Source organism: Cnephaeus nilssonii (genome assembly GCF_951640355.1).
Source record: "Cnephaeus nilssonii genome assembly, chromosome: 4".
In the NCBI taxonomy this organism is placed as follows: Eukaryota; Metazoa; Chordata; class Mammalia; order Chiroptera; family Vespertilionidae; genus Cnephaeus; species Cnephaeus nilssonii.
Window position 1 is genome coordinate 108,296,887 of NC_137075.1, and position 20,524 is coordinate 108,317,410.

Sequence of the window (20,524 nt, forward strand, 5' to 3'; positions counted from 1 at the left end):
CGGGGGGCGGCATCTCCGCTCCGCCCGGCACCAGCGGTTAAGCATCCATCCCTCCGGCTCTCGCCAGCCGGCGGCGCCCTCGCGCTGAGCGGGGCCGGGCCGGCCTCGGAGGAGGGGCAGGCCGGTGAGCCGAGCCCGCAGGGCCCTTCCTGGGGGCGGTGGGAGCTTCCCCGAGGGTCCCGGAAGGCTCGAGGGGACGCGTGGCCCTCGGAGACGGATCCCGGCCCGCGGGGGACCTCGTGCCCAGCCCCGGAGCGCGATGACCACGCCCCCTGCTCCCGACGGGTGACGTCACGCGGCGCGCGGCATTGTGGGGCGGGGCCAGCCGGGGGAGGGGCGCGAGACGCCATTTTCGGCAGCGGCAGCGGCGGGCAGGAGCCGGAGGGGCGCGGGCGGCGGCTGCGAGCGGAGCCGCGGGGACAGCGCGCGGACGGCCGGGGATGCTGTGGGGGGCCCGCGCCGGCGCCCCTCGCTCGTGACCGCGGCGTCGCCCCCGAGCGGCCGAGGCGGCGGCCCCGCTGTCCCGCCCCGCGCACGCGCCGGGCCTGGAGCTGACAGCGCGAGCGCGCCCGCGAGCAGCACGGTGAGTGCGGCGGCCCGGCTCCCCGCGGCCCTCCCCGTCCCTCCCGTTCCGGCCGCCGCCGCACCCACGGCCCTCCAGGTGCGGGTTTCTCCGGCCTCGCATCCCCGCGTTCCCGCCCGGCCCCGCGTCCCGGCCCCGTCCCTGCAGCCCCGCCCGCAGCCCCGCCCCGTCCCCGCATCCCCGGTCCTGCTCTGCATCCCGGCCTCCCATTCCCACTCCGGCCCCGCAGCCCCGGCTCTGCTCCTCCCTCATCCCATTCTGTCACCGGCCCCGCGTTCCCGCGCCGGCCTTGCATCCTTGTCCCGGCCCCGCATCCCCGCCCGGCTCCGCTCCGCATCCCCGGCCCCACATTCTCTCCCGGCCCCGCATCCCCGGCCCCACATTCTCTCCCGGACCCGCATTCCCGGCCCCACATTCTCTCCCGGCCCCGCATCCCCGGCCCCACATTCTCTCCCGGCCCCGCATCCCCGGCCCCACATTCTCTCCCGGCCCCGCATTCCCGGCCCCACATTCTCTCCCGGCCCCGCATCCCCGGCCCCACATTCTCTCCCGGCCCCGCATCCCCGGCCCCACATTCTCTCCCGGCCCCGCATCCCCGGCCCCACATTCTCTCCCGGCCCCGCATCCCCGGCCCCACATTCTCTCCCGGCCCCGCATCCCCGGCCCCACATTCTCTCCCGGCCCCACATTCTCTCCCGGCCCCGCATCCCCAGCTGCGAGCGGGGGCGGCCGTTCCGGGAACAGCTGCGGCCCGGGAGCCGCGCCGGGGGAGGTGGCCGCCCCCGGGAAGGCGGCGCGCGGGGTGGGGGACGCGGGGAGGGGCGCCGGCCGGCTTGGCTTTGTCCGAATCCTCCCTCTTCCTTCCGGCCGCCGCCCTCTCCCGCGGCCCCGCCCTGGGCCGGCGCGCCTGTCACGCTCGCGGGCGACGCGGGCCCGGCCGGTGGGAAGCGCGGGGACCTCCCGAGGCCGCCGGGCCTGGCCTCCCCCGCGTCCCTTCTCATCCCCCAACAAACCACCAGGCGCGAGCCGGTCCACCCGCGGCGACCACCCAGGCCGGCGCCGCCCGCCCGGCCGGAGCACTGGTGGTCAGATTGGGTGCCGCTCTTTCCTGAAAAACCCAAAAATAAAGCATCAGAAAAAGATGCATGCGCGGCGACTGGGTGGTTTCTAACCTGGGGCTGGCGGAGCCATGCAGTTGTTAGAAATTCCGAATTGTGGGTCCCCGTTGCTGTTTGTGCTCTCAGCCGCACAGTGGACGCACAGGAACGGTCTGAGGACTGCTCGTCAATGGTGTTTTACAAAGTGCGGAACGGCCCCGAGGCCCCATCTGAGGCGCTGCGCGAGGGGCAGAGTCCTGCCTCCTCCGGTGGTTAGGTGCCCGGGCTTTTGGTGCAGCTGGCCAAGCCATTGACGGGTCACTGCCCCGAACACATGGCCCCCAGCAGGTCCGGGAAGACCCGTTAGGGCTGGGGCGACCTCCTGACGTCTCCCGAGTTCTGGGTTTGCCTCTCTGCGGGGCTGGCACCAGCCTGCGCGGGGCATTGGGTTCCTTGTGTTGTCTCCGAGTGTCTGTGGTTAAGCAGCGGTACCAAATATTAAAGATTCTCCTGGGAGGGGGCAGAGGGGAGGCTCTAGGAGCCCATTTCTCCCGGCCTCGGCCTCGGAGAATGCAGCATCATGGTGCAGCGAGCCTGGCGGCCCTGGGTGTCCCCGAGGGGCGTGGAGGGCCGGGGTGACCTCACTGTGGCCTGGCTCCGGCGGGCGGCAGTGTCTCGGAGAAGCACCGTGACATTCCGTAGTAAAGGTGGGAAGACAGCACGGGAGTGCCGCTGGGAGGGCACGGAGCCTCTGGACTGAATGGCGGTAGGAAGCTGCCTCAGTGCGGCTCTCCACAGGAACCACCTTGAACAGTGTGTGAGAAGGAAACTAGAAATAGAGAAGTCACATGAAATGTAGGATTTGTATCATCTGAAAACGTAAGTGGAATCTGATAAGAAACCAGAACTTTAACAAAGTGATGAGTAATATCCTAAATAGAAGAACAGGAACATTTTAAGTGTCAGATTTTGGGGCATAAAATAGAAATGATTGGCATATCAAGATGGTGAGAACATGGTCCTGCGTGTCTATTGAGAACCACCCGGATGGCAGGTGGGTGCTCATTAGCAGCTGGCGATGCAGAGATGAAGACGGTGGCCAGTGGCTGTCCTGGGAGCTGCAGCCTGCAGGCGACAGGAATGGACTGCCCTGAGGAGGTGGTTCCAGAGAGGAGGCTGGGAGAGGGCAAACTGGCCACTTGAGGGTGGGGCTGGGGTAGTGGTGCTGCATAGGGAGAGCTGGGGTGGGTGCTGGGTGAGAGCTGGGGTGGGAGCTGGGATGAGAGCTGGGGTGGGTGCTGGGGTGGGAGCTGGGGTGGGTGCTGGGTGAGAGCTGGGGTGAGAGCTGGGGTGGGTGCTGGGTGAGAGCTGGGGTGGGTGCTGGGTGAGAGCTGGGGTGAGTGCTGGGGTGGGTGCTGGGTGAGAGCTGGGGTGGGTGCTGGGTGAGAGCTGGGGTGGGTGCTGGGGTGGGAGCTGGGGTGAGAGCTGGGGTGGGTGCTGGGGTGAGAGCTGGGGTGGGTGCTGGGTGAGAGCTGGGGTGGGTGCTGGGTAGGTGCTGGGTGAGAGCTGGGGTGGGTGCTGGGGTGGGTGCTGGGTGAGAGCTGGGGTGGGAGCTGGGTGAGAGCTGGGGTGAGAGCTGGGGTGGGTGCTGGGTGAGAGCTGGGGTGGGTGCTGGGGTGGGTGCTGGGTGAGAGCTGGGGTGGGTGCTGGGTGAGAGCTGGGGTGGGTGCTGGAGTGGGAGCTGGGGTGGGTGCTGGGTGAGAGCTGGGGTGGGTGCTGGAGTGGGAGCTGGGGTGGGTGCTGGGTGAGAGCTGGGGTGAGAGCTGGGGTGGGTGCTGGGGTGGGAGCTGGGTGAGAGATGGAAAGGTGAGGTTGGGACCAGCTTGAACAACATGCCTGGGGGTGCTTTCATCCTGAGTGTGGGGAGGAGGGCTGGGGACTCCAGGATGAGGTGACATTCAGAAGGAGCTTAGGTAGTGTGGCAGGTGCTTAGAACTGAGATGAGACCCTAACTGGTTAGGGAGCCGTTAACCCCAGGTGAGGGCTGAGCAGGGTGAGGCAGTGCCGTAGGGGCAGAGGAGCAGTGGGTTGGAGTAGCCTTGATTTGGGGCTGGGTAGACGGGGTAAGGGTGGGGCTGCAGGCAGGCAGGAGGGGCGGGCAGCATGGGCAGCCAGAGCGAACTGCTGAAACGTGGGTCCCCTCACTCTGCTGAAGTTCCCAAGGTCCTGTGAGCGCCCCGCCCCGCCCCACCTGCCCTGCTGCCCCTGCCCTCACTGAGGCGCACCTCTCTGGGTGTGGTCCTCGCTGCCCCTCCTGAGCACTGCACTTCCTGTGCGCTGTCCCGTGTCCTTCATTATTTCCTTCCGGGCTTCTTGTCTGCCCTCCCTCACCTCACGCTCCCCACCAGGTGGGTTTGTACCTGTCGTAGGCACTGTCAGTGCCTGGCAGGGACCGGCTTAAGAAACAGGTATTGAAGGAAAGCATCTCGTTAGAGGGACTTCCTGGTCTCTGCAGTGACTCGGTGACTCGGGCTGGTGAGGCGGAGGGGCTTCGCACTTGGTTTGGTTAAGTCAGGTGTTCTGGGCGGCCGGTGTGCCAGTGGGCAGTGGGAGGGGTGGGGCTGGAGCTCAGGACAGATTTGTGCTGGAGATGAAGATTTGAGAGGTGCAGCATCCTGGCTAAAGCCAGTCGCGTGTCCTTCACGACCTCTTCTAGCGGCCTCTCCCCCTCTCACCGTGGGCGTGGCCGGAGTGGCCGGGAAGGGCAGCAGGGTGCGCCCTGGGAAACGGGAGGGCGGGGCTTGGTCACTGTCACATTGGTTCAGAGGTCAAGGAAGAGTTGGACAGAAAAGTCTGTTGGATTTGGCCTCTAGGAGGTTATTCATGACCTTCCAAATTTTTTCTGAGAATATTCCTTCCTGCGGAGGGAGGGCCAATTCCGAGAGCTGAGTGACAGTAGCAACAGAGGACCCGGCCTTCTTTCCCAGGGCACCCTGCGCCAGTCTGCCCTGCAGCCCCCTGGCTGATCGCTCTCAGATAAAAAAGGAATCCTGATTTTATTTTGTTTTAATTTTTGGAGGCAGATGGAAACCGTTTGGATCTGTGCCTTTGAATGTCCCTGCCTCTGCAGTTTACTGTGCTACTGCTAATACCAGTAAAACTGATCATGGTGAGGTTAGCACCATTCCAGGTAAAACTGGTGCTGTAACCACCTCCATATATTTTTTTAAAAAATTGGTTTTAAAGAGAGAGAGAGAAAAACACTGATTTGTTGTCCTACCCATCCATGCAATCATCGGTTGCTTCTTGTATGGGCCCTGACTGGGCATCAGACCAGAAACCTTGGTGTATGAGGGTGACACTCCGGCAGGGCCCACCTCTCTTCTCCGTGGAGGAGACGTTGGGTTAGGAGGGCAAGTTACTTAAGCCAGCAGGACCTGGCTGTGGGGCGGGCTTCGGACTCAAGTCTTTTACTTGCAACAGCCTTGTTATTAGGAATCAGGATAATAATGCTAAGTTTGCCCTGGCCAGGTGTCTCCGTTGGTTGGCGAGTCATCCTGTATTCCAAAAAAGATTGTGGATGTTTATCTCTTTCTCCTTCTACTTCTCCTCCTCCCCCCCCCCTTCTCTCTCTCTCCCTCTCTCCCCCAATAACTAAATAACTGCAATTCACACCCAGTGTCTGTGGGTGAGGGTCTGGCATGGCTTATCTGGACCCTCCAGAGCTCAGGGCTCCGGGCTGCTCGGGGGGCTTGAGCGGCGTTTCTCCTCTAGAGCTCAGAGCAGCAGAATTCAGACCTTGTGGTTGAGGGGCTGGGTCCCGGTTTCCCTGCTGGCTGGCTCTCGGCTGGGGGCTCTCTCAGGTCCTAGCCGGGGCCCCTCCCTCTCCAAAGTCGGTTGTGGGGAACCTCCTGCAGCCCGGCTTCCTCTCACACTGAGTCTGACTTCCAGACCCGGATGGCCAGGGCTCGTGTGATTAGGTCAGGGCCACCGGCTAACCTCCCTGTTTCACGGTCAGCTCATTTGGGACTTGAATTACATCTGCAGAATCCCTGCACTGCAGTCCCGAGATTAGTGGTTGATTGAATGACTAGGAGAAGGTGTGGGTACACCAGGGGCTAAGAATCTTGGGGGAGGCATCTTAATCTGCCTATCACATCTCAACTTTATTGTGTTCTCAAAACCAAACCATTCACAGCCATCTTTCAGTCAACATCCGGATAACAGTTAAGAGTCCATACAGCATTAATATACAGCAGTTAGGAAATCTGCTTTAAAAATTGAAATATAATTTCTATGCAGTGAAATACTAAGATTTTGAATATTCTTTTCATTCCGTTTTGATTAATACATATCAAAATAGAGCCCAGCCCTAACTGGTTTGGCACAGTGGATAGAGTGTTGGCCTGTGAACCGAAGGGTCCCAGGTTCAATTCTAGTCAAGGGCACCTGCCTGGGTTGTGGGCTCGATCCCCAGTAGGGGGCATGCAGGAGGCAGCCAATCAATGATTCTCTCTCATCATTGATGTTTCTATCTCTCTCCCTCTTCCTTCCTCTGTGAAATTAATAAAAATACATATTAAAAAAAGATTGTGAGACGGTAGTTTTTTTTTAATTAGCAATAATCGTGCCTCGGATAAACCTCATTGGCTACGATACTGCCACTAGCAAAGCTGAGGCGGTAGTCTTTACTGAGTGACAATACACTTGAGTTTACTTTATAAACAGGTTTAAAAAAATAGAGCCCAGATGTGTGTAGGAGGCAACCAGTCAGTATGTCTCTCTCACATCAATGTTTCTCTCTGTCTCTCCCCTTCCTTTCCACTCTAAAAATTAATGGGAAAATATATCCTCAGGTGAGGATTAACAACAACAACAACAACAAATAGAGCCCAGGAAGTTCCCTTAAGCCCCTTGCCAGACACCATTATCCCCCGCAAGCAACTGTCCTGATTCCTGTGACCGCAGGTCAGTTCTGCCTGTTCCAGATTTCAGATGAAAGATGTTATGCAGTGTTTGTTTTTTGCATCCAGCTTCTGTCGCTCAGCGTAACATTGAACACCGTCCCTGTTGCTGCAGGAGTCCCTGCAGTCCGCTCCTCCATTCCCGAGTGGGGCTGCCTGTGGACCCGCCGCAGTGGCCATTCCTCTACATGCCCTTCTGGGGGCGCGTTCTGTACAGGCTGGACGCGTCCTGGGGGGGGGGGGGCGGGCTCAGGCTCGCTGCATGGCTGACGTTTCACGAACCCCCCGGTTTTGCAAAGTGGCTGTGCCTTTGACTCCACTAGCAGTGAGCGCGAGTTCCTGTGGCTCCCGCCCTCCCCCCCTCCTCACGGCTCAGTGAGCGGGTCCCTGGACCCGCGGTGATGGGCGCTTCCGCCCTGCCTGCTGGCCTTCGGGCACCTGCTTTTGTGCAGTGTCCGTCCTAAGGGTTTTGCCCATTTGAAAAACTGGGTTCTTTGTCTTTTTGTTGAATGTTGGATTTTTAAAAATCCTCACCTGCAGATATTTTTTCCAGTTGATTTCTAGAGTGGAAGGGAGGGAGGGAGAGAGAGAAATATGTCAGCGTGAGGGAGACATTCATTGGTTGCCTGCCACGCATGCCCCTACTGGGCGGGGGAACCTGCAACCAAGGAATGTGCCCTTGACTGACTGGGCATCGAACCACAGACCCCTCGGTCCCCTGGCCGACGCTCTAACCACTGAGCTCTGGCCAGGGCGAGTGTGGGAATTTTTTTATATTTGGGTACAAGTCTTTGTCAGATACATATGTTGCAAATATCTTTCCCAAAATGTGGCTTAACTAATTTTTTTTGACTGCCTTTTAAATTTTCTTTAAGGAAAGGAGAGGCTTTATTCATTTAGTCAAAGCTTGTCCCATCTTTTTTTATTTTTTATTTTTCTGCTTTCTCTCACCTAGTACTTTTAAAATTTGATGAAGTCCAGTGTATCAGTTTTTTTCTCTTATGGTTCCTGTTTCCTGTTATGGTCTCTGTTCATGTTTTTAAATAATTAGGGAATGTGTGCTGCCTTGGGAAAACGCATGATGTGAAGGTGTGAGTGAGAGCTGCCCCTCTCCCCCTTCCTCCCCCCTGCCCTCCCTCCCCGCCAGGAGAGCTGGGTTTCACAGCTGCTCTCTAACGGCCTCCGGGTAGGAGGAAGGCACTCCACGCAGACGGGCTGCCACTTACACACCAACTTCGCTTCGGCTAGGATGCTGCGCTGCTGGCATTTTTCGTTGGGAAATAAACAGTTCTTCCCACGTCGGAGCACATGCTCTCGACACGCAGCACCTGTGTGTTCTCGCAGGCACACTGGCCCACGAAGCTGTTTCCTCTCCGCTGTTCAACCTGGGACTTGCAGTAGCGACATCGGCCTCGCTTGGCTCACGCACCCTTGTTTTAGGAGAAGTGGGTGCTCCTGGTTTCATGGAGCCCCTTCCCGTAGTGAATCATGCTTCCAGTTTGCACCTGCGAAGAGGGGCCTGTGTCTTTGGCAAATAAATGGCCTCAGTGCTCTGCCCAGGCCTTGCCAGGGCTCTGCCCAGAGGTGGGCGGCCTGGCCTGTTTTTTTAAATCCTCAGCGGAGGGCACCGTCCCAATAGAACTTTTCTTGTTTTGAGGCAAACCATCCAGAGACCCAATTGTCCACTTCTTCGTACGTTTTGAAGTGCTGCTCAGACAGTGTGTGTGCCATCGATCGGAACAAGTGGTCATCTGAAGGAGCAAGGGCTGGTGAACACGGCGGGTGGGTTAATACTTCCCAGGCAGGATCTTTTAACGTGTCTTTAACTGGTTTTGAAGTGTGTGATGGTGCGTCATCATGATGCAGAATTACTTTGCCGTGTCTTCTGGCCCATTCTGGTCATTTCAGGTTCAAATTGATTATTTGTTGTCAGTAGCGATCAGTATTAACGGTTTCACCTGGCTTTAGAAGCTCATAATACACCGCACCTTCCTGATCCCACCAAACACAGAGCATTGTCTTCTTTCCGAAGCAATTTGGCCTTGCAGTCGATGTTGATGGTTGACCTGGATCAACCCATGATTCTGTGCGTTTGGGATTCTCAAAATAAATCCACTTTTCATCGCCAGTCACAATTCAATGCAAAAAAGACTCTTTCGTGCCGTTGAAACAACATTTTACTGATGCCTTTTCGGTTTTCCATTTGTCTTTCGTTCAGTTGATGTGGCACCCATTTTCCTTCCTTTAAAATCTTTCCCATTGCTTGTAAACGATCGGAAATTGTTTGCTGAGCAACGTTTAATCTTCCTGCAAGTTGTTTTTGAGTTTGACATGCATCTTCATCCAATAATGCTTGTAATTGTTGGTCTTCAAACTTTTTCGGTTGACCTGGACGTTCTTTGTCTTTCACATCGAAATCATCACTTTCAAAGCGTTTAAGCCAGCGTTCACAAGTATCTTGAGATGGAACATGTTCGCCATAAGCTTCCTGAAGCTTTCAGCAGCACTTTTCTTCAGAATAAAGTAATGAATTTAAACTTCCCGCAAATGCTTTTTTGGCACAAAATTTGACATTTTTAAGTGTAAAAATATCTATGATGTTAACACCTTCAGAAAATTTGACATATGAGGTTTTGAAGCTTGTCAATACAACAAAATAGCATCATATCAAATCGCATATATATCAACATATGTGTAACTCCATCTATTGAAAAGAATCCGCATTATTAACCGGTGCACCTAGTGTGGTTCACATATGAAAAGTGTACAGGGCTGTACCACTGTCCAGGTCCCGACATTTCATCAGCCTGGTAAGAAAGCGGCACCCCTCCCCTCTCCCCCCGCCCGTGGCCCCGCTGATCTTCCTGATTCTGCGGGCCCTCAGGGAAGTGCAGTCCGCACCGTGGCCTTTGCCTGGCTTTGTCTAGGCGGCACAGTGCTGTCCGTGCTGTAGTGCGGATCAGTATTCTGTTCCTTTTATATCCAACTATCCCCCTGTATGGCCGCCCCGTTTTGTTTATCCACTCACTCATCAGCGGATGGGCATTGGGGCCGTGTCACGTTTTGGTTGTTACGAATAATGCCAAAACACTGGCGGGCAGGGTTCATGGTTGCCACCGTTTCATTTTTGGAGCATTTGTTTGCAAGTGTTTAGGTAAGCATGTTTTTATTGTTCTCGGGTGTGTACCCAGGACGGAATTACCATACTTTCCGGCGTGTAAGACGACTTTTTAACCCAGGAAAATCTTCTCAAAAGTTGGGGGTCTTATATTTTCCGGCGTATAAGACCCCCGACTTTTGAGATTTTCCTGGGTTAAAAAGTCATCTTATACGCCGGAAAATACAGTAATGGCTCAGTCATCTAATTTTCCAAGGTTTGACCGTTGTATCCTTTAATCCACAACACACTCTGTAATCTTGGGTTCCAAGATAAGCATGTCTTAGTCCAGGCGTCCTCAAACTATGGCCCGCGGGCCACATGCGGGTGTTTTTGCCGTTTTGTGTGTTTTTTTTTTTTACTTCAAAATAAGATATGTGCAGTGTGCATAGGAATTTGTTCATAGTTTTTTTTTTAAACTATAGTCCGGCCCTCCAACGGTCTGAGGGACAGTGAACTGGCCCCTGTTTAAAAAGTTTGAGGACCCCTGTCTTAGTCCATCTGGGCTGCTGTAACAGACCACCAGACATTGAGTTCGCACAGTTGTGGAGGCTGGGAAGTCCACGATGGTGGTGCTGGCAGAGTCCGTGTCTGGTGAGGACCTGCTCTGGCTCAGACACCATCTTCTCGCTGCGTCCTCACGTGGCGGCAGGGGGAGGGGGAGTCTATGTGGCCTTTTACTAAAAGAGCACCAGTCCCATCCTAGCTGGTGTGGCTCAGTGGATAGAGCGTAGGCCTGCGGTTGGAAGGTTTCCGGGTTCGATTCCAGTCAAGGGCACATGCCCAGGTTGTGGGCTCGGTCCCTAGAGGGGGCCCTGTAGGAGGCAGGCGACCGATGATTCTCTTTCATGACTGATGTTCCTCTCTCTCCCTCTCCCTTCCTCTCCGATATCAACTAAAAAAAAAATATACACACACACACACACACACACACACACACACACACACACACACATCCTACCTAATAATAGACAAATATGCAAATTGACTGTACTTTCGCTATGCCCACGATTGGCCAGGAGGCGTGGGGGGGCGGGACTCGGGGGGACGGGGTGGGGGGCTGATTGGGCCGGCAGGACGCTGAGCTCGCGTTGCCAGCGGCGGCGCGAGCTCGGCGTCTGCGCCATGGCTGTGCTGCGGCACAGAAGGGGCCTCTGGGGCAGCGAGCCCACGTCCCGCTGCGGACCATCAAAAGCGGGGGAGCTGGGTGCCTGTCCACTCCGGCACCAGGCCTTTCAGAAGCCTCCCCCGCGCCGGAGGCTTCTGAAAGGCCTGGTGCACCAGCGGACAGGCACCCAGCTCCCCTGCGATCGAAAGCGAAAGCGTGGGAGCTGGGTGCCTGTCCGCTGGTGCACCAGGCCTTTCAGAAGCCTCCACCGCGCCGGAGGCTTCTGAAAGGCTTGGTGCACCAGCGGACAGGCACCAGGATGGCAGGTTAGGCCTAGGGGACCCTACACGTGCATGATTTAATCATGTACTGGGCCTCTAGTATATATATATATAAAGAGCGCTAATCCCATTCATGAGGGCTCCTCTCATGACCTCCCAAAGGCCCACCTACCTCCTCCTCCATCACCTTTGGCATCAGGTGCCATTCAGACCGTGGACTGAGTGCTGACTTCCCTGAATAAACTTGGGTTGTTTTCTGCAGGCGCATTAGGGGCTCTTTGCTTTCCCACGCCGCCCAGAGCTCCCCGGGCCGTGGCGGTGCGCAGAGGTGGCGGGGCCGTGGCGGTGTGTAGAGGGGGCCGGGCCGTGGTGGTATGCAGAGGTGGCCGGGCCGTGGCGGTGCGCAGAGGTGGCCGGGATGTGGCGGTGTGCAGAGGTGGCGGGCCGTGGCGGTGTGCAGAGGTGGCCGGGCCGTGGCGGTGCGCAGAGGTGGCGGGGCCGTGGCGGTGTGCAGAGGTGGCGGGCCGTGGCGGTGTGCAGAGGTGGCGGGGCCGTGGCGGTGCGCAGAGGTGGCGGGCCGTGGCGGTGTGCAGAGGTGGCCGGGCCGTGGCCGTGTGCAGAGGTGGCCGGGCCGTGGCCGTGTGCAGAGGTGGCCGGGCTGTGGCGGTCTGCAGAGGTGGCGGGCCGTGGCCGTGTGCAGAGGTGGCCGGGCCGTGGCCGTGTGCAGAGGTGGCCGGGCTGTGGCGGTCTGCAGAGGTGGCGGGCCGCTGGCTGCAGGGCTTCCCACTGTGCAGCTCGGCGCCTCTTGGAAAAGCGTCTCGGACGCCGTGGCCCATCCTGCTTTCTCCGCTGCCCTTGGCTGTGTCTGTAGGAAGCACACTTCCCAGGCAAGAGCGGGCAGCATAGCCGTCTCTTCCTCGGCTGTCCTCTCTGCATCCACATCCTCTCTTGAAAAGTTGGTATGTAAGGGCCCCGGCCAGGCCGCTCAGTGGGTTAGAGTCGTCCCGATGCGCCAAGGATTCAGGTTTGACCCCCGATCAGGGCGCACACAGGAAACAACCAGTGATTGCATACACAAGTGGAGCACCAAATCGATGCCCTCCCCTCTCCCCCCCTTCCTCTCGCTCTCTCTAAAAATCAGTAAAATAAAAAAAGGGATATATAAGCCACACAGCATGGTAAAGTGACCCAGGGGATGCTCTTTCCTTCTCTGGCCTTTGCTCTCTTTTTGTTAATTTTTGAGAGAGGAGGACGGTTGTGGTAAGTAAAATTTGTCAGATGGTTGAAAATTGTATCACCTGCTAATTAGTGTTTGATTGTGGGAGGGGACGCTTCTGAGTGATCAGGTGGAGGGATGGGACGCGAGATCATCCATGACGGTGACCTGGTCCCCGTGGGACAGAACGGCAGTCTCCGTGGCCCAGAGTGTCTCCAAGGCGGCGGGAGAAGCTGGCAGTTGTGCTTTAAGCTTTCCCTGAAGTGGTCAGCGGGTCAGCGTTGCTGTTCGCGTCTCGGTGTTAGGTCGGTCTGTCTGAATGTGGCGGACGTGTCCCCTCTTCCTGTGTGTGAGGGGCGGGTTCCTTTGCCTGCCCTCCGGACAGCCCGGCCAGGTGTCTCTGTGCTCTTGTGGTGAGCTATGAGAGGCACGGGCGTGCGTGCCCCGTGCGCACGCGCACTCGTTGTGTGGCCAGACTCAGCAGGGCGGCGAGAGCGTAGATTCTGTTCCTCTTCTGCCCAAGTCCGTCTCCCCTCCCCCCGCCCCCCCACGGAGGTCTGTTGCTGTGCCTTTAGCTCTGGGAGTGGAGTGCTGTCAGCCTGCCCTCGGCGCCTGCGTGTCCCTGAGGCCAGCCCTGGTCAGGCCTCACCTAGGCAGCCCTGCTCTGCGAGTGGGAGGAGCTAAGGCTGCATCACTTGGGAACTGTGCTGAGAAGGTGGGCAGGGCGCCTGGCTTCGCTTCCTCCTCCCTCTGGGCACCCGCTGAGTCCTGTTCACTGGACACCAGGCCTCAGTCGGCCGGCGCGCGTGCACTTAGCAGTGACCGCGTGACAGTCCGAGAGGGTCGCGCAGGACAGGACACTCGAGGGCCTGCTCTCCTGGGGCTGGCAGTGCCCTTGAGAGCCGTGAGCTCAGTAAGGCCTCCCAAACGGCCCTGCCTTTTAAAAAATTACTGATTTTAGAGAGAGACAGAGAGAGAGAGAGAAGGAGGAGGAGGAAAGGAGAGAAGCATGGACTCATTTCACCCGTCCGTGCAGTCATGGGTGCCCTTGTATGTGCCCGCAGCCTAGGCCTATCAGGATGACTCGAACCAGCGGAGCCGAGCTGCCGGCCAGGCAGCCGCCTTCAGTAGAGCTGTGTCTTGGAGGTGAGGCTGGGCAGGCACCCGCGGTTCTGAGGAAGCCACCCCACAGCCTCCGACCTCAGCTCATCCCTCTCCTCTCTCTCCCTGTCTTCGCCCCCTGCGTGCTGGCAGTTCCCGGGCACAGCGCCCTGCACAGGCCGGCGGGGAGGGCTCGCTCAGGCTCAGCAGGCATTGCTGCGGTGCTGCCACTGGTTCAGTGCCCCTCCCCTCCCTTTCTGCTCTCACTGCCCGGGTTTCACACCTGCCCTGCCCGGGGCTGCTCTACCCCAGGGGGCGTGTCGCGCCCCCCCAGTCCTCCCCCCCACGCTCCTGAATTTTTTTAAAAAAATTGATTTTAGAGAGAGAGGAAGGAAGAGAGAGAGAAACATCGATGTGAGAGAGAAACATTGATCGGTTGTCTCCCCTGTATGCACCCTGATTGGGGACTGAACCCGCAACCTGGGCGTGTGCCCTGACCAGGAATTGAACCAGCGAGCTTCCGGTGCATGGGCTGACACCCAGCCGAGTGAGCCACCTCATGTCATCCACCTGCCTGGGCTCCGAGGCTCAGTCCCCCCCCCCCCCCCCCCCCCCCCCCCAGTGCTCCACGCTCCTCTGCTGGCGCCGCCTTCCAGCCTGACCGCCTCAGGGCACCTGGTCAACAAGCCAGAGGACCCACTTCCCTCCTGCATTTCAGTCAGGAAAAATAAGACTGGCAGACACTCCGAGAACATTGTGTTCACTGAGGCTGTGTGTTTGGGAAATGCCATTTGGGTGTTTTGTTGCTTGTAATCTTTGGCATTAGTTTCTGTTGCTGCCATTCTTTCCATTAAAAAATTCAGTCATAAGCCAGGAAAGTAATTAAACTGATCTGCCATGGAAAAGCAGAACCAGTATAGAATATTAAATCAAATACACAGACTTGGTATTTGCCTACAAAAATGTTAATTTACAGTCTTCGCACAAGTATCTTCTTAGAGATGTAATGTACATTGGACCTCGGCGAGAGGCCTGATTTTTGTCTTTCTGTTCCAGAATGTATGACAACATGTCCACGATGGTGTACGTGAAGGAGGACAGACTGGAGAAGCTCACGCAGGATGAGATCATTTCCAAGACAAAGCAAGTGATCCAGGGGCTGGAGGCGCTGAAGAACGAGCACAACTCCATCCTGCAGAGCCTGCTCGAGACGCTGAAGTGTCTGAAGAAGGATGACGAGAGTAACCTGGTGGAGGAGAAGTCCAACATGATCCGCAAGTCCCTGGAGATGCTGGAGCTGGGCCTGAGCGAGGCGCAGGTAGAAGCACGGGCTGCGGCATGGCAGAGCAGGCGGGCGGGCGGGCTCATGGCCCTCACTAACCAGAATGAAGGTCCTTATAGAGTCACAGAGGGTTATGCGTGTTACATACATGACGGCTGATTAGGGCATGTCTGCATTTTAAAAAGCAGGGCCAACGTGTCCTTTGGGACTGGATTTGGCTGCACACATCAGAAAACAGAAACAGTGGCTTACATCGCATAGACTGTAAAAACCAGTCACCAGGGACCCCAGACCCTGCCTGTCTCCCGGACCAGGACAGCCCCGCGGCAGCCAGGGCCCCGCCCCGCTCTAGTGCCCGCCCGCCGGGAGGCAGGAAGGGCACCTCCTCCTTGCTTCCTAGAGCTCGCAGAGCGCTCTGTTCCCCTCGCTGCGGGACGCTCCGTGGCCATGCCGCGTGGGGGAGGCTGGGAGTGCCATCTTGCCCCTTACAGTGCCCGGCTCTAGCAGGAAGGAGGGAGCCTGGCTGTCGGCCGGCAGCTGCTGGCCTCTGCGGCCCCAGACAGGGCTGTGTACCTCTGACCAGCCTTGGTTCTGTCGTGCCGGCGTAGACGGGAGACAGGAGCGTGCCGTGCCCCTCGCCCCGTAACTGGGCTTTGCCCACACACTGTAGGTAAAACTGGGCACTTCCTGGCTTTCTTCCTGTTGGTGGGACTGGAGCAGCTGCTGCCGTGGAGGCGCTCCCTCCGCACCGTGCCGCCCTCGCCCTGCCCTCGCGGGGCCCTTCCTCCTGACCCTGCTCGGCGCCAGGGAAAGAACGTGAACTTGTTCAGTTGCTGCGAAGCTATTGTGTTGCCAGTTCTGTTGTTGAAAAGTGATGTGAACATGAGCTTCCTCTTTAGTTTGGCAGATGTTGGTTAGGAAGGAAGAAAAAGCTCGCCTCTGGATTTCAGCTCTCACACCGAGGAGGGTAAGGAAGAGGGCAGGGCAGGTGGCAGGTCTGAAGAGCACAGCCCGAGGCCAGGACCCAGCTTTCTCTTGGGCTCCGTTCCCAGGGGCGCGCAGCCGCTCAGTCCCCGACGCTGCTCAGGGCCCGCAGGCACCGTCCTGGGCAGCCCCTCGCTAGGACTGACTGTGCTCAGGAGAGCGCCAGCGCCCCTGACCCGTGATGCCAGCGGCAAAGATGCCTTCCCTTCCCGTGGCACCTGGAAGATCTGCCTGCCCTCCCCTCCCCTCCGCCGCCCAGCCCCTCCCAGAGTGACCACACTCGGCACACTTCTGCGTCAGGCACACACAGTGTCACGTGGGGGCACGGTCGCGAGAAATTGCGTTGGAGCCGTCTGGATGGAAAGTAAAAAATGCATTTTTATCAGAAGAGTAGCTGTGCGTCCATTGCTAGTCCACTTGAGATGCTCTCAAACAAAGCACATGTCTATTTTCTGTACATGTTCTGGGCATGTGCTACTCCTGCGTGTCCCGTGTGTGGCCTGTGACCGAGGTGGACACGGGAGTCCTGGCACGGTGCACATCGTGCTTGGGGAACGAGTTGCAGCTGGAAGCCGCAGCACGGGGCCGGGTGGAGGGAGGCGGGCTGGGACCGCTGCCGCAGCCCGTGCGCCTGTCTGCAGGTCATGATGGCGCTGTCCAACCACCTGAACGCCGTGGAGTCGGAGAAGCAGAAGCTGCGTGCGCAGGTCCGCCGCCTGTGCCAGGAGAACCAGTGGCTGCGGGACGAGCTGGCCAACACGCAGCAGAAGCTGCAGAAGAGCGAGCAGTCTGTGGCCCAGCTGGAGGAAGAGAAGAAACACCTGGAGTTCATGAATCAGCTGAAAAAATACGACGACGACATCTCTCCGTCTGTGAGTGGCTCTGGAGGAGCGTGGTGCTGGCTGTCCCATGGGATGTGCGAGGGGCTTCAGCTCAGGGGCCGGGGTCTCCCCTCCAGGGACGCGCTGAGCAAGATCGCGGGTTGCGGTCCTGGGACTGAGTCCCTAGGCAAGTCATAGACGTTCTCTTTTTTAAAATTTTTAATTTTGTTTTTGAACTTCATTTTAGTTTTGTTTTTTTTTCTTGAGAGAGGAAGGGAGAGGGAGAGAGAGAGAAACATTGATGTGAGAGCAAAACATTGATCAGCCACCTCCCATACATCCCCCACCAGGGATCCAGCCCACAACATGGGCATGCGCCCTGACCAGGAATCGAACCAGCAACCCTTTGGTGCACAGGACGACACCTAGCCAACAGCCACACTGGCCAGGGCCTTTTTCTTTTAATTCTCACCCAAGGATATGTTTTCATTGATTCTGGGGCAGGGGGAGAAGGGAGAGAGGGAGAGAGAAACATTGATCTTTTGCCTCACATGTGTGCCCTGACGGGATTGAACCCACAACCTGGGTATGTGCCTTAACCAGGAATCAAGCCCACGACCCTGACCCTTCAGTGCAAGGGATGATGCTCCAACCACTGGACCACCCGGCCAGGGCCATAGCAGTTCTCTTTGCCGTACTCTTTGCATGTGTGTTTTTAGAGGAGGGTCAGGAAATGTAAAAATATTGTAACTATCAGGTCCGCGGCAGAGAGGCAGCCTTGCCTGTGACGGGTCTGCCGGGCTGCGGTCTGGCGTCCATGCCCGTCATGCGCTGGACTCCAGGCCCACAGCCACCGTCCGGGCACTGACCAGAGTCGGGGCTGACTGGCGCATGGTGCTGTGGGCCTGACTTTCCCTGCGGAGCCTGCCCTGCCCCAGGACACGTGGCTCTCCTGCTGCCTTCTGCTCCCTCGAGGCCCTGCCCGCTCTCCTTGCGGTGTCCGGCATGTTGCGGTTCTCCAAGGAGCTCAGCTTCCCCCTTTTCTGTCTGTGGATGTTGATCCCAGTCTTGATTATTTTTCATCCAGTATTATTTCTGATTCAGGTAACTTAAAGAAAACACACCCCTTTTAAATTTTAGATTCACAGAAGAGTTGAAAAGATGGAAAGAGAATCCCCACCTGCCCTTTACCCAGTTTCCCTCCCGTCAACGCCTCACATGCCTGTAGTACGTGCCGCAGTGAGCGCAGCCACCGTAACAGCGTGCGGTGGGCTCGTGGGTTAAAGAAGCAGACACTTGTCCTTGTGGGTTCTGAGGCCGCCATCTGAGCCTCGGCCGCAGTTCAGGGGTAAAGCTGAGACAGGCCGGCTGCAGGTTCTTCCCTGCACCCAGTCCGTCCTTCCTGCCCAGGCCCGGCCTGAGTCTGCCCTGCATTTGAGCGCCCACTTTTATTTTATTTCATTATTTTTTATTTTTTTGAGCTCCCATTTTTCATTGCCCACCTGGTACTGGGCCTGTTCACTACATAATCTGTGACCAGTGTGTCCCACATGTGTGTCTTCAGTCTGAACCCTCGTCCTAAGCAAACAGACATTACCCAGTGTCAGCTCGGGCTGCCACACAAAATACCGCCGCCGGGGTGGCTCTGACCACAGACACTTCTCCCGTCCTGGAGGCTGGAGCCCGAGACCAGGCACCCGCAGGACTGGTGTCTGGTGAGGACTCTCTTCCTGGCTTGCAGACGGCGACCTGCTCGCTGGGTCCTCACGGGGTGGGGTGGGGGCGAGAGAGAACACGCTCTGGCGTCTCCTGTTATTAGGGCACGAGTCCCACCACGGAGGCCTCCCTCACACCGAGTCACACTCTGCAGCTGGAGGCGGCCCAGTGCTCCCGGCCTGCAGGAACATCGCCCCAGGTCTGCGCCATGCAGCCATGTGGCGCTTCACGTGTTCACCTGAGTGGTTTTCAAGTAGGATTTATTTCAAGTGAGAGTTTCCCTGCTCTGTTTGAACTTCTTCAGAACCCAGACAGATAGTGGATAATCCTGTGTTTGGTCTAAAAAATGGACCATCTTTTCTAAGGTTTTTTAAAAAATACATTTTTATTGATTTAAGAGAAGAACGGAGAGGGAGAGAGAGAGAGAGACATCAATGATGAGAATCATGGATCGGCTGCCTCCTGCATGCCCCCCACTAGGGATTGAGCCTGCACCCCGGTCATGTGCCCTGACCAGGAATCGAACTGTGACCTCCTGGTTCCTAGGTTGATGCTCAGCCACTGAGCCACGCGGGCCAGGCTCTGAGGGTTTTAATTAAAACGGCTGTGGCCGAGGTGTTAGAGCCCTTGTAAGCGGAGGCCGTTCTGGGTTGGTTTCCAGGAGGACAAAGACACCGATTCCACCAAAGAGCCTCTGGACGACCTCTTCCCGAACGATGACGACGACCCCGGTCAAGGAAGTACGTGGGCGGGTTGGATGCCGCACGCAGCCGAGGGAGGTGGTCTACGCGTGGGACGTGACTGCGGTGACTCGTGGGCACCTTGGCGGCGCAGCCGCCTCGCAGGAGCACGTGCACGCTCGGATCGCCGCATTTCCCCAGAGTTTCAGAGTTTTCTTGTTGGGATGCAGCCGAGTTAGACCAGCCCCTCGGCATGGGCCAGGCACAGCAGTTCAGCGGGGGTCCTGTTCTTCGGAGAGGGAAGGCCAGGGCTGTCTGCCTGGGCCGAGGGCATCTTGTTGCGGGTGTGTGTGTGTATGTGTGTGTGTGTGTGTGTGTGTGTGTGTGTGTTTTGGGGGTTGTGTCACCCGTAAGAGTGCTGCTGTTATCAGCCTGTCCAGGGAGTGCCGGACAGGTTTCCATAGGGGGGGAGGGCATGTGCCGACCGGGGCCAAGGCCAGAGGGGAGTTGAATCGGTGCCTGGGGACCTGTGCGCCGCTGACGCGGACCCTCTCTGCAGTCCAGCAGCAGCACAGCAGCGCCGCGGCGGCCGCGCAGCAGGGCGGCTATGAGATCCCAGCGCGCCTGCGCACCCTGCACAACCTGGTCATCCAGTATGCCTCGCAGGGGCGCTACGAGGTGGCCGTGCCCCTGTGCAAGCAGGCCCTGGAGGACCTGGAGAAGACCTCCGGCCACGACCACCCGGACGTGGCCACCATGCTCAACATCCTGGCCTTGGTGTACAGGCTAGTACCCCCTCTGCCCTTCACTTTCTCCAGTGGTTTTTAATGATTTCAGAGAGGGGGAGAGAGTGAGAGGGATAGAAACATCCATGATGAGAGAGACTTACTGATTGGCTGCCTCTTGCATGCCCCCTACTGGGGATCGAGCCCGCAACCTGGGCATGTGCCCCTGACCCGGAATCGAACCGGAGACCTCTTGGTTCCTGGGTCAACACTCAACCACTGAGCCACACAGGCCGGGCTCAACAAACAGTTTTTGAGACCCACGTATATATAAGACTTGGGGTTGGTTTCTGTGTGGCCCTCGGGATGAACACGGAGCTCCTGTTCTCAAGGGGAGTTCAGCTTCTCTCTCTGCTACATGGCCCTGGGACAGGCTGTTGTCCAGAGCCGCCACTGCTCCTCTTGCTAGTGGAGTAGTGATCGTCCCGCTCGCAGCGCCAAGGGAAGGGCTGAGGGGGGTGACGCCTGGCCTGCCTGGCAGACAACACTGCCACGTGCTTCATTTCAGAGACCAGAATAAGTACAAGGATGCTGCCAACCTGCTGAACGACGCCTTGGCCATCCGCGAGAAGACGCTGGGCAAGGACCACCCCGCGGTGAGTGGGCCTCACCTTCCACCCCTTCTGGGTTCTTGGTTTTCCCTGCTGTCTCCACCCGACTCACGTCCCATTGAACCCGCAGGGAAGGTGAGCTGCCTTTCCGCTAGATGGCACAGGTAGGCCTCCGCCCGCGCCCAGCGCCCGCGGGGA

General features: G+C 57.9%; 1 protein-coding gene across 9 annotated transcripts in view; it reads left to right on the forward strand.

Moving 5' to 3' along the window:
- Positions 1-332: 332 nt before the first annotated feature.
- Positions 333-20,524, forward strand: part of KLC1 (kinesin light chain 1) — a gene marked incomplete at its 3' end in the record, with an annotated part of 41,917 nt that continues 21,725 nt past the window's right edge. For all 9 annotated transcript variants that reach the window (XM_079768253.1, XM_079768255.1, XM_079768254.1 and 6 more), the window contains exons 1-6: positions 333-583; positions 14,564-14,825; positions 16,415-16,645; positions 18,972-19,050; positions 19,550-19,775; positions 20,284-20,371. In XM_079768253.1, coding sequence (XP_079624379.1) covers positions 14,565-14,825; positions 16,415-16,645; positions 18,972-19,050; positions 19,550-19,775; positions 20,284-20,371 — 885 coding nt within the window. In that variant the 5' untranslated portion in view covers positions 333-583; position 14,564. The remainder of the gene's footprint in view (positions 584-14,563; positions 14,826-16,414; positions 16,646-18,971; positions 19,051-19,549; positions 19,776-20,283; positions 20,372-20,524) is intronic.